Source organism: Rhinolophus sinicus, chromosome 17, assembly GCF_057876585.1.
Source record: "Rhinolophus sinicus isolate RSI-liver-muscle chromosome 17, RSI-T2T, whole genome shotgun sequence".
NCBI lineage: Eukaryota > Metazoa > Chordata > Mammalia > Chiroptera > Rhinolophidae > Rhinolophus > Rhinolophus sinicus.
Window position 1 is genome coordinate 37,299,403 of NC_142517.1, and position 13,762 is coordinate 37,313,164.

Genomic DNA, 13,762 nt, shown 5'->3' on the forward strand with positions numbered 1-13,762 from the left:
GCCAGAAGTGGAATATGGGTTTCTCTCTCTTGCAGTCCAAGCCTCTTTGCACCCCATCAGCTATCTGTCCCTTCAGAGTGATTTGGGGCATCAGTCAGGGCAGGTTGATAGTGTCTTTCTCCCTTGTTGTATTTAGATCTAGCTCTAGGCAAGGTTGTGAAGTAAATGGGGTCAAGTGTGCCTACGGGATCTTGACCTCTCCCTTCCATGCCGTCTCCTGTCCTGCATTCCCCCAACCACCTCGCAGGCACACAGAGACCTTATAATATTTTCTCATGACTTGTGAAAATCTGCTTTCTGAGAAGAAACTTTTACGTCATTTGTATCGCAATGCGGATGAGTTAAGACACTGTGTTCCTTCTTCCAGGGGGAGTTAACTGTGGAGGCATTTACAGATTTTTTTCTTATTGCGGAATGATGGACATTGTTTCCAATGGAGGCATTTCGGGCACCAGAGAGCAGATAGGGTCTGGTGCCCTTCCTCCACTGGTCCTCCAGTCTCATAGCACATCTTCATATGCCCTTTCCACCATGGTTGGTTAGCCCAATCTCCACTTCCTTATACAAGATTGACAAGGCAAGTGAGAAAGTTGAGGACGTTGTATCCACACCTGGAATTATTTCCAGTACATTAAAGGGGCTGCTTTGGACACAGAGCTTCATAGAAGAGGGAAACCCCATTGCTAGGACACCCCTTAGCTCTTCCCCATCCTGCCCTGTGAGGAGTGTCTCTGCTAGGAAGGAAATTCAATCAGTCTTCCAGCCACCAGAATTGAATTTGAATGGAGTATTTCCTCTTTGGATTCTGTTCCAACTTGTATTCCTGTTGCTGTGTTTGACGTTAATTAGAGTCACAAATCATTCATATTTCCCTTTTCTGAAGGAAAGCCTGCCACAGTATTTATCTCAGTCAGTTAATTGATGTAAAGAGGGCTCATCCCTTCCTGAAAACAGTGTAAATGGCTCCTCTGATGGATAGGTATCAGGCTTACGTATATAAAATAAAAACTGGGAGAATTCAAATTTCTAGTTCATGGGGGCACGTGGTTTTTTACCTGAGCCTCATAGCTTAGAGTTTTTCTTGATTTGATTGAAGCCACCTTGAGAATGGAAGAAATCTGTTCCCAGATAGGGGAAAAGATGCATGTGGGCAAAGGAGCGGAAGGAAACTTGACACAGAAAGGATTCTCATTGCCACTCAGTGAACTGATGATACTTGAAAATGATATCTGGACGAGCTGTCAATTTAGTGTTTACAATATGAGGATTGATCCCTTAAATTTCTAACGGGATATTTAATTTTTAAAATGGTTTTGAGTTATGGCCTAAGGAGAAGACGCCTCTAAAGCAGCTTTGATACTCTGAATAACCTTTTAATTTTTTTCAATGTAAAAAACTATGGTAAAATATACGTAATACAGAATTTACTATCTTAACCATTTTGCAGTGTACGGTTCAGTGATATTAAGTACTTTCATATTGCTGTGCAATGATCATCACCATCCTCTTCTGAACTCTTCCATCTTGCAAAACCGAAACTCTACCTTTTGAACAACAGCTCTTCACTCTCCCCCTCCCACAGCCCCAAGCAGCCATGATTCTCCTTCCTGACTATGGTTTTGATTACTCCACGTACTTCACAATTGGAGTCACACAGCATTTGTCTTTCCGTGACTAGCTCATTTCACTTAGCATCGTGTCCTCGAAATGTATCCGTGTTGTAACATGTATCAGAATTTCCTTCCTTTTTAAAGCTGAATAATATTCTATTGTATGGATATACCGCATTTTCTTTATTCATTCATTGATGGACACCAGAGCTGCATCCGTGTTTTAGCCATTGTGCATAATGCTGTATGAACATACAGCTTCAAGACCCTGCTTTCAATTCTTTTGGCCATACACCCAGGAAAGGGATTGCTAGGTCATGAGGCAATTCTACGTTTAGTTTTTTTGAGGAATTGCTGTACAGTTTTCCGCAGGCGCTGTACCATTTTATATGCTCACTGATGGTGCCCGAGGACTGGACTCCACATCTTTGTTATTAAATAACACTTGTTATTAAATAACCTCTTAATATTGAGCCCCATGGAATGAGGTTGTATTTTGGACTGTTAATCCAATTATTGTTTTGGTCCTGGTGATCCCAACTTCTAGGTTGTCCTGTGACCCTTGTTGGATACTATTTGTAAATAGGCAAATGGGAAACCCTTCCACTAGTAAGACTAAATACGAGGCTTATTGTCCCTAGGAAGGAGAATAATATGTAGGGGGTATTCTTGTCAGGCTGAAAGAAGAGTGAAAGCCAGCCCCAGCTGGCCCTACTGGATGGTGGGCAGAGGAAGAGAAATAGAGGTAGGATAGAGAGAAAAAATACTTGTCCACGCTTTCCCCCTCTATGGTGGGGGTGAGAGAGGAGTGACACAGCCTGAAAATGTTGGATGGGTTAGTGGTATACTTAGCTGGAAAGGATATAAACAGTGGTATGCTAGTAGATGTGTGATGGACAGCTCTCTGGAAAAACAAAAAGAAAAAAACACTCTGATTTTATATCATTTCCAATTTGCATGGTGTGAATTCTCCCACCCTGGCTGATTTCAAGCAACCATTGCAAACCTACCGAACATGGTGTTGGGAAAAACACATGCAATAGAATGTCATTATGTAGTATTTCCCCCATACAGATATAATAGTTGTAAATAACCATGAGAGCATAGATAACAGTTAAATGTAGTAAAATAATTAGTTTTGAGTATTTATGACCTCTGTTTTCAATATAATTAATTGTAAGTTTGTAGAAGTAAAGTTTTAATAAAGGTTGTGTTTAGCAATGGACTCGAAAAGTCATAAAAAGTTAACAATCATTCTCACAGGTAGGGTGCAGCACACCACTGGCTGTAAGCTTCGATGAGCAGAACCCAGAAATGATAGGGTATCATTAGTGAAGGAAGTGGCTGAATACTTGAATCCTAGGTGGTGCTCCTGGTTCCCCAGGGTTCAGGGGGGTTGCAGTGGGTTCTAAAATGGAGGTGCTGAGGGCTTGGTGGACCAGCAAAGGTCTGGAGTCCATACAAAGAGGCTTCAATGTGTAGGAGCTTCATTTTGGGGTGAGAAAGCCTGAAAGCATTGGATGGGTTAGTGGTATATTCAGCTGGAAAGGATGTAAGCAGTAGTATGCCAGACCACTGTGGATTAAATGCTAGACCTATGGATTTTGGAAGTGAATGTCATCATGAAACATTTGGCTATATGGGTTGGTCCCTCTTCAGGGGTCACCTGTCCAGGTAGCCATCCAGGTAGCCATTCTGCAGCAGCATGCACTGTGTCCAGAGCACCAAGTTCTCGTCTGTACCACGAACTTATGCTCTCATATAGGCTCTGTTCCCAGATGCCATTTTGAAGAGAAGCAAGGGGGAAGGGAGGAAATCCAGAGACTGAGCATTTACCCCGAAGAGACTCAATCATTTCAAGAGCCTAACCAGGAAGACAACTGCGATTCCAGAAGTGAATACATTTAGTTTGTTTTTCTCTCCCTTGGAGCCTAGGCAGGTGGACTTTTACAAGGAAGATCATGAATTGTAGGAAATATAGACATGTCGTCTGTGCATCTCACGTGATGTGGAGGACACGTGACCCTGCTGCACCACTGTACCTTTTCTCTGGGTGTCACTACCAGTATTATCAAAAAGTAAAATAAATGAAACCACCACGAATGCTATCATAATTGGGGGTGGGACTGTAGGCAAGTAATGTTTCTCCAATTTGTCCTTAAAATGAACGGGACAATGGAATTAAATGCTCCATGGTTCTGAAGCTGGAGGGAATGTGTGGCTGGGACTAGGAGATGGCACTGGGAATGGGTCACGCAGCAGGCAGCAAAGTGAGCCGGGTCCCAGACAGAGCCCTGCATCGTGTTAGAAAAAAGTGATGAGAGGCACATTGAATTATTTCACGTTCTCCCAACAGTTCACTAAAGCTGAACTTGAATGTTCTCTTCATGGAAGTAAAGTGAATTTAAAAAGGTAGGACGGCACTTACTTTCTTCAAATTTAAATTTTAATAGTCGATGAGCTGTAATTTTTAAAATATTTTTATTCTGAAAACAAATTTTCCACAATAATGCAATTAGTTCAAAAAAAGAAAAAAGAAAAAAATGAGCTTATTTATCTGGCTTTTCTACAAAGGACGATCGAAACATTTAAGGCAAGATTCACTTATTCATCTCCATTTCAGAATGGAAAGAAAGTACCAGACTTCAGGTACTGGTGAAGGTTAACAAAATACGGGAAAGCTTCTTTTTCTTTTTTGTTTTTTCTTTTGGTAGTCTCCTGTGTAAAAGCTTTACATTACTACGGATATTTTATAGTAAGACACTTTTGTTTTTGACTTTGTTTATAAACCCATTTTTAAACTTAAAGGCACACAATAAAGCTTTATGCATTTATTAAAATATACACATTTTGGTAAATTTAGAATTTTCCCTTACTGTCTTTGTAAATCAATATATTGTCAACACCACAGTCATTTCAGAATTAAACATACTCCGTAACATATCTTCATATTATTTCTTTCTTCATGATACACTACAACACCCCATTGTACAGTGCACCAATGGGAATTGAAAACCACAAAACGAACAAACTAACAAACACAGCAATTTCATACCAAAATATATATATGTGTATCAGAGAATGACACCAGAAATTACCAGCTGTAAAAAGCAAGTTGTACTTCTCAAGGACCAAACAAAAATGAAACAAGTGAGTAAAATTTACAAACTGTACTTACAACTTTGGATATGAATTACACAGTAACCTTTCTTTTCCACAGTGAGAAAAAGCTAGAATGTCACGTCCTGTTGTTAGATGGTATCACTACATGGGATGAGAACAATAGCTGCTCCCTTAAAAACCTGCAGCCCCTTCTGCAGCCCAGACAGTTGAGGTATTTATGTGCCATTGTAGCATTACCAGTGTCCTTGCTTTGGAAAGTGGGGGTTTACGGTTTCCAGTGTAGATTCTCTCCTTTGAGAGCGTGAGACAAGTGTATCGGCAACTGCCAAGACCAATTAGGAGGAGATGTGCAAGGGACAGTCTCCTTATCCCAATATCGGAATGAACACAATCCTTCATAGTCTGCACTTTCTGGGAAGTTCACGTTACCCACAATTCCCGTTAGCCAGTGTTACCAGTTCAATGTCAGGGAAATATAATAGAGAAAAAATAAAAAGCACTGAAGGAGTCCCTAATGAAAGAATCTATGCTGCCTCTGCTTCCTAGTTTGAATACAAAGCCATTTCCATTCGTTATTGTACCAAAATGCACTAACTGTTCTCAAAGAGTAAGGAATTAGAGCTAGCTACTTTCAGAAGACTTCAGCCCAAAGCTGTCTTTGTGAAAATCCTATATGAATTTTGTAATTCCATGCATGTAGAATACTGTTTAGTGATTTCTAACACTATTTTATTTGATACTGCAGAATACATGTTCATTTTTGATGGGCTTCAAAACTTCCACTAATCCCTTTTGGGCTTTAAATTCTTAAAAAAAGAGAACATTTTCTTGGAGAAGTAATTTTGGCAAAAGGCAACTGCCTAGGTATTCAGACAGATGCATGTGTTACTCAAGCTGAATATGAAGAGAAAAGCATTTTAGAAAGGAAGTTGCTCCTAAGGGGGGCGGGGAGGGAAATCACAGCAGCCTCTCCTCTAGAGAAAATAAAAGTAGGACAACAATTGTGCACATGAAAGGGACTTTTTGCTACCCATCACCATTCCAACAGAGAAATATGAAGTAAATAAATTCTGTGGTAAAACAGCATCCTGGCGTTCTCTCTCTCTGTCTCTCTCTCTCTGACTACAAAGGGCCCTGGTAGACAAACAGGTCCCTAGTGTCAGGGAGGTTACATGCATACAAGGGAAACCTAGGCTTTGTAAAAATTTTGGATAGAATCACCCTCCTTGACCAGTCTGGTTCCAAATGGCATGAAAATGGAGTGCTGTCATGCAGACCTCATGGCCACCTTGGGAGTGTGTGTTTCCTTTGCACTTCCTCTCCACACAAGCATAAGAAATGAAGGCCATCTGTGGATTGCTCACTAACCTGAAGGCTTAAATCCAAGAGTGGACCGTTAATTGCCACTGGACTCAGAGAGCTGACCCCAGCTCTGGCTTTAGACCCATTTCCCGATTTCTGACTTCTCCACCTAACAAGATTTTCTCTTCTGAGATACAAGATAGGTATTTGACTGTCAGTGGGCTTCCACTGATATCTCAGGACCTTGGTAAAAGCTGGTGGGAATTTCCTCTCGTCTTTGAGGCTGATTCTCAAACTCTTGTAACTTCTCTTTATAATGCAGAGAAGAGGCAATCCCTTGTAAGGTAGACTTCCAACAACTGTGTTGTAGAGGAGGTCAAGTTTATCAACTCTTTTCAGGAGAATAGGGAAAAGATATTTCTTTACAGGAATCTGTGTTTTGTTTCCCAATATATACCAGGTTTACATGCTGACTAGCCCACAGGTTCCAGAGAAGGAGGGATCATTAAATCCAATAACTTTCTTTCCTGTTTATTTAAACAGGCTCATCATGACTATTATGCACACATTTGATTAGATATTAGTTAGTTACTAAGAAGTAGAACTGGATTCTTAACCTAATTCTATCGTTCCATTCCTTTCACTAGTTCAAAGTGGACTTGCACTCCAGCTGAGTAAAATCTTGAGCCAAGGTTTTACTGTTTAGATAAGATCGATATATTAATAAGAACTTATTAGGTTTGGTTGTTTCAACTTATTGTTGAAAAATTTGAAGTGGCTGCAAATAACTTTGCACTGTTTGTCCACATGTTAAATGCTTCTCCTAGGTTAACGATCAAATCAGACACAGGACTCAAAGGAAGAATCATAAATTGCTTTAAGTATGGATATTTTTTTCCCCTTAATATGTTAAATCAACTTGTAGTGTGCATGTGATTTGTTAGCTCCTTGAATAGGCAGATGAAGGCAAGGCCCCAGCTTCTTAAAGTCCAGCCTTCCCTGATTCATACTTTCATCATTTCTTCAGTGCGTCCCCACCCAAGGAGAGCCAGCCAGCTCATTTCTTTGTTGACGTCTATCTGTGGGTGAGCCCTAACCTGCTTTCTCAGCCTGATTGCTTACTTACTGTTCCATATATAAGTCATTCATAAATCATAAGCTCCTGTCAGACTAGCTTCTTGCTTTTCCTGGAAGGAGGCACAGTACATAGTCTACACCTTACTCACGCTGATGCTCCACTTAGCAAGCCTACCCCCGTTTCTACCCAACACAATTCTGTCCGTTCCACGAGGCTCAACACAAGGGCTGCATTCTCTATGATCTTTCCTTCCAATCGAAGGAGGTCCTTTCCATATTTGAACTCCTACGGCACATTATAACTCCCTCATCTCACCTGTCACTTTCACTATTGCTCTTTATTTATATACCCTATTTCCCCTATTTCTTATGCTATAGCACATAATAAGCACTCCACAAAAAACTGTTGAATAAATGATATTTCATTTTTTCTTTCATCCACCCATCCATCAACCTATCTGTCCTTTCATTCATCCGATCATCAGATATTTATTGAACATCCACTATACACCAGGTACCTGTACCTGGCAAAATCCAGGTCTGAAGCTTATCTGTGGGTTTCAATAATCTATGCTGTTGCAATTCTCTGCACGTATGGGGAAAGATTTGTTCTTATCATGCAGGAGTACTTGTTTCTGTCATTACCAACAACTGCATTATTTTTCAAGTGGCCCCCTCACTAGCAATTAGCAATGCAGAGCAAGGTTCTGCATTGTACACTAAACACACTTCCAGCTTTGTCTTATCCTTTCTTTTTTCCCTAAGCTCCTCACTTAATTTTTTTGGTATTACATGTAATTTGATAGCCACCTCAAATCCTTTTGAGACAAAGCAGACTACCAATACATAGACTACAATGAAAAACAATCAAACAATTGTCTCCAAACCCCAAATCTACATGATGAAACCTCGCTGGAAGAGCTCTTGCTATAGAGAATTCAAAAATGTAGGTCTTCCTTGGACTCCTTTCCAGGGGGCTAAGTTTCTATGGTAATTATTTATAAGGTGATCTTATGTTTAAGGTGGTTTCACAAATGTGGTCTTAAGAAAATTGTTAGGAAACACTAATAAAATCATTCTAGATTGATGGTATTTTGAAAACTGCATTGTGAAACCTGGGATTGTTTCACAGAGGCTGTGCAACGTGAAGAAAAACATATCGATTTACCTTAAAATAACCTTTTTCTAACATATTGACTACTTTTTTTTTTAAAGCCAAGGTTCCTAGGGAGATGAGTAAACAACTTTAGAGAAATAAAGAGAGCAAAGCTTAAAAAGATTATAGAAGAGACTCCTGAAATAAGAGTGGTTCATAGAATCTTCCCGAAATCACTACCAACAGTGTTTACCAAAGCATGTGCTCTTTCTTCTCATGCCACAGAAATTGCATATATCTGCCACCAGACCACTATTACTTTAACAGCTAAACCTCACTAGTAAAAGGAAGCTCTTCCACCCACATTAAGATTTTGTTATTTTGCATTCATATTTCTCTTTGAACACTTTTAATGAATATAGCCCCACCCCATCGATCTGGATGTACCTCAAGCTTAACAGATTATATTTAAACCAGGCCAATTTGTGGAGTTCTAAAACCAGTTCAAAACTTCATTTTCACCCAAATTACTGATAATTAGTTTATAATTAACCCTCAAAGATGTATTTCACAGACTAGGTACTGTGTCTTTATGGTTAAATTTAGGGGAGAGAAAACATGGCATTGTCAAACATCACATTAAAATGACCTCAGGAAACCAGAGTTATAAACAATTAATATAGAGGCGTGAAAAAGAAGATCTAGAAAATAGTAATTATTTGAATTTAAATGGCATACGTTGGCTATGGGTATGATATGCAATTTATTTAAAAGCATATTAAAATATAGTTCCAACTGACTGTTTTCTTTTATCCTATGTTACAGCTAGTGCATCACCCATCGGGACCTGTCAGGTTCACCTGTTTTATCTACAGTTAACAGTCTCCAGTTCTGCCCATTCTCTGAACTGTGAGCCTCCCAGGGCAGATGTCACACATCTTTTCATTGCCATCACTTAGCACTTGGGACATCGCAATCAGTGTTAGTTGAGTGAAAAAATGGATGTGTGCCTCTCTCTATCATCCTAAAATGTGCCAAGACGGCACTAGCCTCACCTGTAAGACAGAATAAACTTACACATTAGTCCATGTATTCTGGAAAACTTTTGGCATAATGCTAGATCCAGGAGAGAGAGAGAGCAAGGAATTTGCTACTTTGCCTCCCGTTCATGAAATTCTTACAAAGATTTTAGTTTGATCCAAAGGGGGCCTTTCCACATATGCGTACATATCTCAGTGCTGTGCTGGATTCCCTGTAACCCGAGAGGAGAATTTATAGATCCCTTTTTTTCTGTTGCAGGTTCTCTCATCTAGCTTGTTTCTGAGAAAATTCCTTTAAGAGCCTCCCTTGTGGCCCAGATTTAGACCATACCAGGTAGATATTTTTCTGAGCTTCAGCGAAACTGCTCAGGGAATTAGCAGGAAAAATACATGGCTAACAGTGAGCTACTCCAGGAGAATAAGTTTCAGAAGTGAAATGTGATCTCATGGAATGCCATTACCTAAGACGCTGTGCTTCAACATTTCTGTTTTCAGAGTAGCACCCACCAATCAAGTGGTGGCATATCTCAAAAAGCTACAGAAATGATAATTTTAGAAATCTGAAATAGAATTTGCAATGTGATCTCAGTGGCTGGGTCACTTCTCCTTGTAAAGATTTTTATCTGATTATAAAACAAACAGCCTCCTTCTTCAAGGCATATTAGTGCCATGAAATCATGCTCCAACTTTGCCCTCTTTCATTATATCAGCAGGAGCTTAGAGTCCGGTATAAGAGAAGACATGACAGAGAGTTAGTTTCTGCCAATGCCCTTCTGGCCTTCACTGCAAGAGATAGTTATTTCCTTTTTTTTCCTGATCATTGAAGGAGAGCTTAGATGGTGCTTCTCACCACATTACTGGGTCTGCATGATTACTTTCTGGTGCATCTGACACCTTAGGGGAAATGGTCTCAGAGTCCTTGACCTTTGCTGGACCCCAAAGTTACAGTTTGGAGACATTGATGAATAAAAAGAAGCATGTATCTTTCCATGAATGCGTTTTTGTGCAATTTCAGAACAAAATGTTGCTTGCTGAGGCAGTGCCAGTGCCACCTGCCCACCCTTGGGGAGCAGCTCTCAGCCAGGCATGCTGAGCACAGAGCTTTGCCCTTGTGGTCTCAGGTGGTAGAAATGCTGCCTTGTGCCCACACCCACCTGCTTTGGCCCATCTCCTGGAGGAGCTCAGCCTCAGTGTGGTCCAACATGTTTGCTCCTTGCTTCTGGGGGTCTCAGTAAGAAGCAAAAAGATTCAACCAGCAAAGCAAAGATCTAGGAAACATCTGCTGCCATCAGCTCTGACGGTTGCCCTAAGATAGAATGTCTTGTAGCCTCTTGTTTAGTTTTAGTTTTTGTTGTTTACAAGGGGACCAGTGAGGGGACCCAGGTTAAACCCTTTGACAGAACTACCCTGAAGAGCAAAAGTAGCAAATGACAGGCTATGACGTTGGGGAATGCTGGAGTTTTGAAATGAGAGGCAAAAAAGTTTTCACCTTCTAGCCCACAGGTTAAGTTACTGGAAATAAATCACCACCATTTCTATACACTTCTCGTGTGTTTTCCCCTACTCTGGAGAGTAATCTAACTCATCGTTTGCAATCAGGGCCTCGGAGTTCTGTTTGTGTTTGCTTTTACTCTTCGCTTTGCTACTTGTCCGGGTGTTTGCCTTCGCATCTGACATCTGTTGGTAATAGAAGCCTTTGTCTTCAGCCGGCCCACCCCAGTTCTCCTGGCTCTCACCCTCCGTGGCGTAGGAGAAACCCTCCTCCACGGAGAAAGGGTCATCCACGTCGTAGCGCTGGTATGTGCTTTGGTGCAGGGCCTCTTCTCGGGCGCTGATTTCCAGGGTGCTGTTCCAGATGCCGTATCCAAAATAAATGAGCATACCTGCAGGAGGGGAAAGGCACAGGTGAATGAGCTGTTGCTCTGGGATCCTTGAGACCAATGGGGAGATCACTCTCGATGGTGCAAGCAGAGCAGGTGATGAGTGAATTTTCTCTGGTCCATATTGTTGTTTGAAAAGACTTGAATTAGAGGCCACTTAAAAATTGGGAGATCTTGCATTAAGCAACCCATATGTACAGCTTCCCCTGAAAAAGTCAGAAAGTCTGACAACACTGCACCCACATTCCTAGATGGCAACTTTAGGCTGGCGGTAAGAACTAGTTGACTTGTTAGACAGGATATGGGTTCTCTAGGTCACCACAGTCCCCACCTACCTTGTTGATATCCAGCTTACTACACTTGTGTAGGTGCCAGCCAGGAATTTACATCTTTTAAACCCTGGGTTAAATATTTATGGATCAGCAACAGTGTATTCCCAACATTCTCACTACAGTTTATTATTCTTTGCCTCCATCTTTTATTTTGCCACTCAGCAACGTGTATATATTATCCTACGATTTCCCTTGCTGTTTTTCTCTCACTAAAAGCATAATATGTTAGTGCCTCTCGGAGTGTCTAGTGCATGCCACTGTTACGGCCCTTTGAACATCTGTTGTGTGGTGACCCGCACAGCGTGGCTCCATTTTATAGACTCTGCAGAAAACCGGCACTTAATGTTTGTTGAATGAATGAATGAGAACCCCTAATGAGCATGAAATATCCAGTGCAGCTCCTTGTTTTGATGTCATTCCAAGCAAAAGAAAGAAACATGCCTTCTTAGCTAATGAGTAGCCTTAATATGGGCTAATGTTTCATTCTATTAGAATTTTTTTGAAATAATATATAAAAATAGTTTGAAAGCCCTGATTTTCTACCTGGAAAAGCCCATGAAGTTTCAGAGCTTGGAAAGCTGAAAACCATAGACGTGGGAGGTAATTGGGCATGACGATTAAGAGGGTGAGCTGTGAGTTCAAATCCTGCCTCCACTTAGCTATGTAACCCTGGACTAGTTACTTAGCCTCTTTGTTCCTCAGTTTTCTCTCCTGTAAACCTATGAGAGTTGTAAGTTAAACGGTGTTATATCTATAACATGGGGTTGCTGTAAGAATGATACTAATTAAGCAGTAGTTTTCAACGCTGGCTGCACCTGAGGGGTCACCTGGGGAGTTTTTGAACCATCCTGATGCTCGAGCCCCACCCTTGGAGATTCTGATTTAATTGGTCTGCAGTGTGGCCCAAACATAGGTATGTTTTTAAAGGTCCACAGGTGATTCTAACAGTCAGCCAGGGCTGACAACCTCTGAGATCAGGAATGTAAAGCTCCTGATGCATGTAATCCACTGCCAACTCTGGCCGTATTATGGCCTGTTCACTTGGGGCCACTCAGTTAAGCTTCCTTCCAGCACCCCTCCCCACCAACCGTTTTCTGAGTGGAACCAGTCCCTTTGACTTTACAAACCCTGCAGGTATTTGCTGGGCTTCTTGCTTAGACCAGCAAGGTCAAGCCTGCTTTCTGCTCTGGTACTTGAGAAATCCTGCTCCTTTTTGAATTTGAAATGTGTCTGTTAAAGCTTGGATTTCTTCTTCCTTGTCTCAAATCCCCCTCCACCCCCACCATGAAATCAACTTTTCAGGAGCCAAAGTAAGCAGACATTTATGGTCCACATTGGTAATAAACCCTAGAGTTAATCATTTGCAGATGTAGCTATTACTTCTCAAATAGCTACTTCATTTTTCTGAGCACAGATCTTTACTCTTTCTTGTCTGGGGGTAGGGAGTCACCATGGGGGACAGTTACTTCCCCTCTGTAGAATGAGGCATCGAATTAAGACCTCTTTTAAAAGGGCCAGATGTCTGTCCCTTCACGGAGAATGCCTTTGTTGGAAGCGTGTCTGAGACCCGCAAATAAATTTCAGGGGACAAAAGTGGAATTAGCACACACCTTCTTTTGACCAAGTTTTCTTTTTCTCTCTCTCTGTTTTCTCTTAGACATCCAGGCAAGTGCCAAATCTTGCCTCCTACTCCAGCTTGCATCTATTATATCAGTTCTTGCTTCTCTGATCCCCTTCTCTGACCGTACTTATTTCCATGCTGAACTCAATGCCTTTTTTCTTCCCTTTCCTTTTGCCCCTAACTTCTTTGCCTCTCCTCACATCATTCAAGCACTGGTTTGGCATATGTTCTGACAGACCTTCTCCTGCCCCCACCAGGAACTGGGGTATCAGGTAGATTGATATTTATGGGAACTCTTTAAGAGCCTTGGTGCGATTGCTCATAGGATCACTGGTATTGAGAACTGGAAAAGAGTCTATAGATCATCCACCTATTTGAATACCCTCATTTTACGGAAGAAGAAACAGAGGTTGGGAAACACTAAGTCACTTGCCTGGGTCTAAGAGGGGCAGAACCAGCATTCTTCCATGTGGATCTAGAAAAGGCTCTTGCATGTCCAGTCCTTCGCACCTTCCTTCCCTTGGCTGGTTTATAGACTATGTTTATTGCAGTAAATATTTAATAAAAGACTAGGTCTACATTTGTTCTTTGGGAGTGGCTGGGCCTGGAAAGAACTGTGTGTGTGTGTGTGTGTGTGTGTGTGTGTGTGTGTGTGTGTGTGAATGTGTTGACTATGATTAG

The 13,762-nt window shown here is 41.2% G+C and overlaps 1 protein-coding gene across 2 annotated transcripts in view; it reads right to left on the bottom strand.

Moving 5' to 3' along the window:
• Positions 1–4,072: 4,072 nt before the first annotated feature.
• SLC7A14 (solute carrier family 7 member 14) overlaps positions 4,073–13,762 on the bottom strand; it is a 102,926-nt gene continuing 93,236 nt past the window's right edge. For both annotated transcript variants that reach the window (XM_088794691.1, XM_019735313.3), the window contains one exon: positions 4,073–11,131. In XM_088794691.1, the coding sequence (XP_088650817.1) occupies positions 10,809–11,131 (323 nt within the window). In that variant the 3' untranslated portion in view covers positions 4,073–10,808. The remainder of the gene's footprint in view (positions 11,132–13,762) is intronic.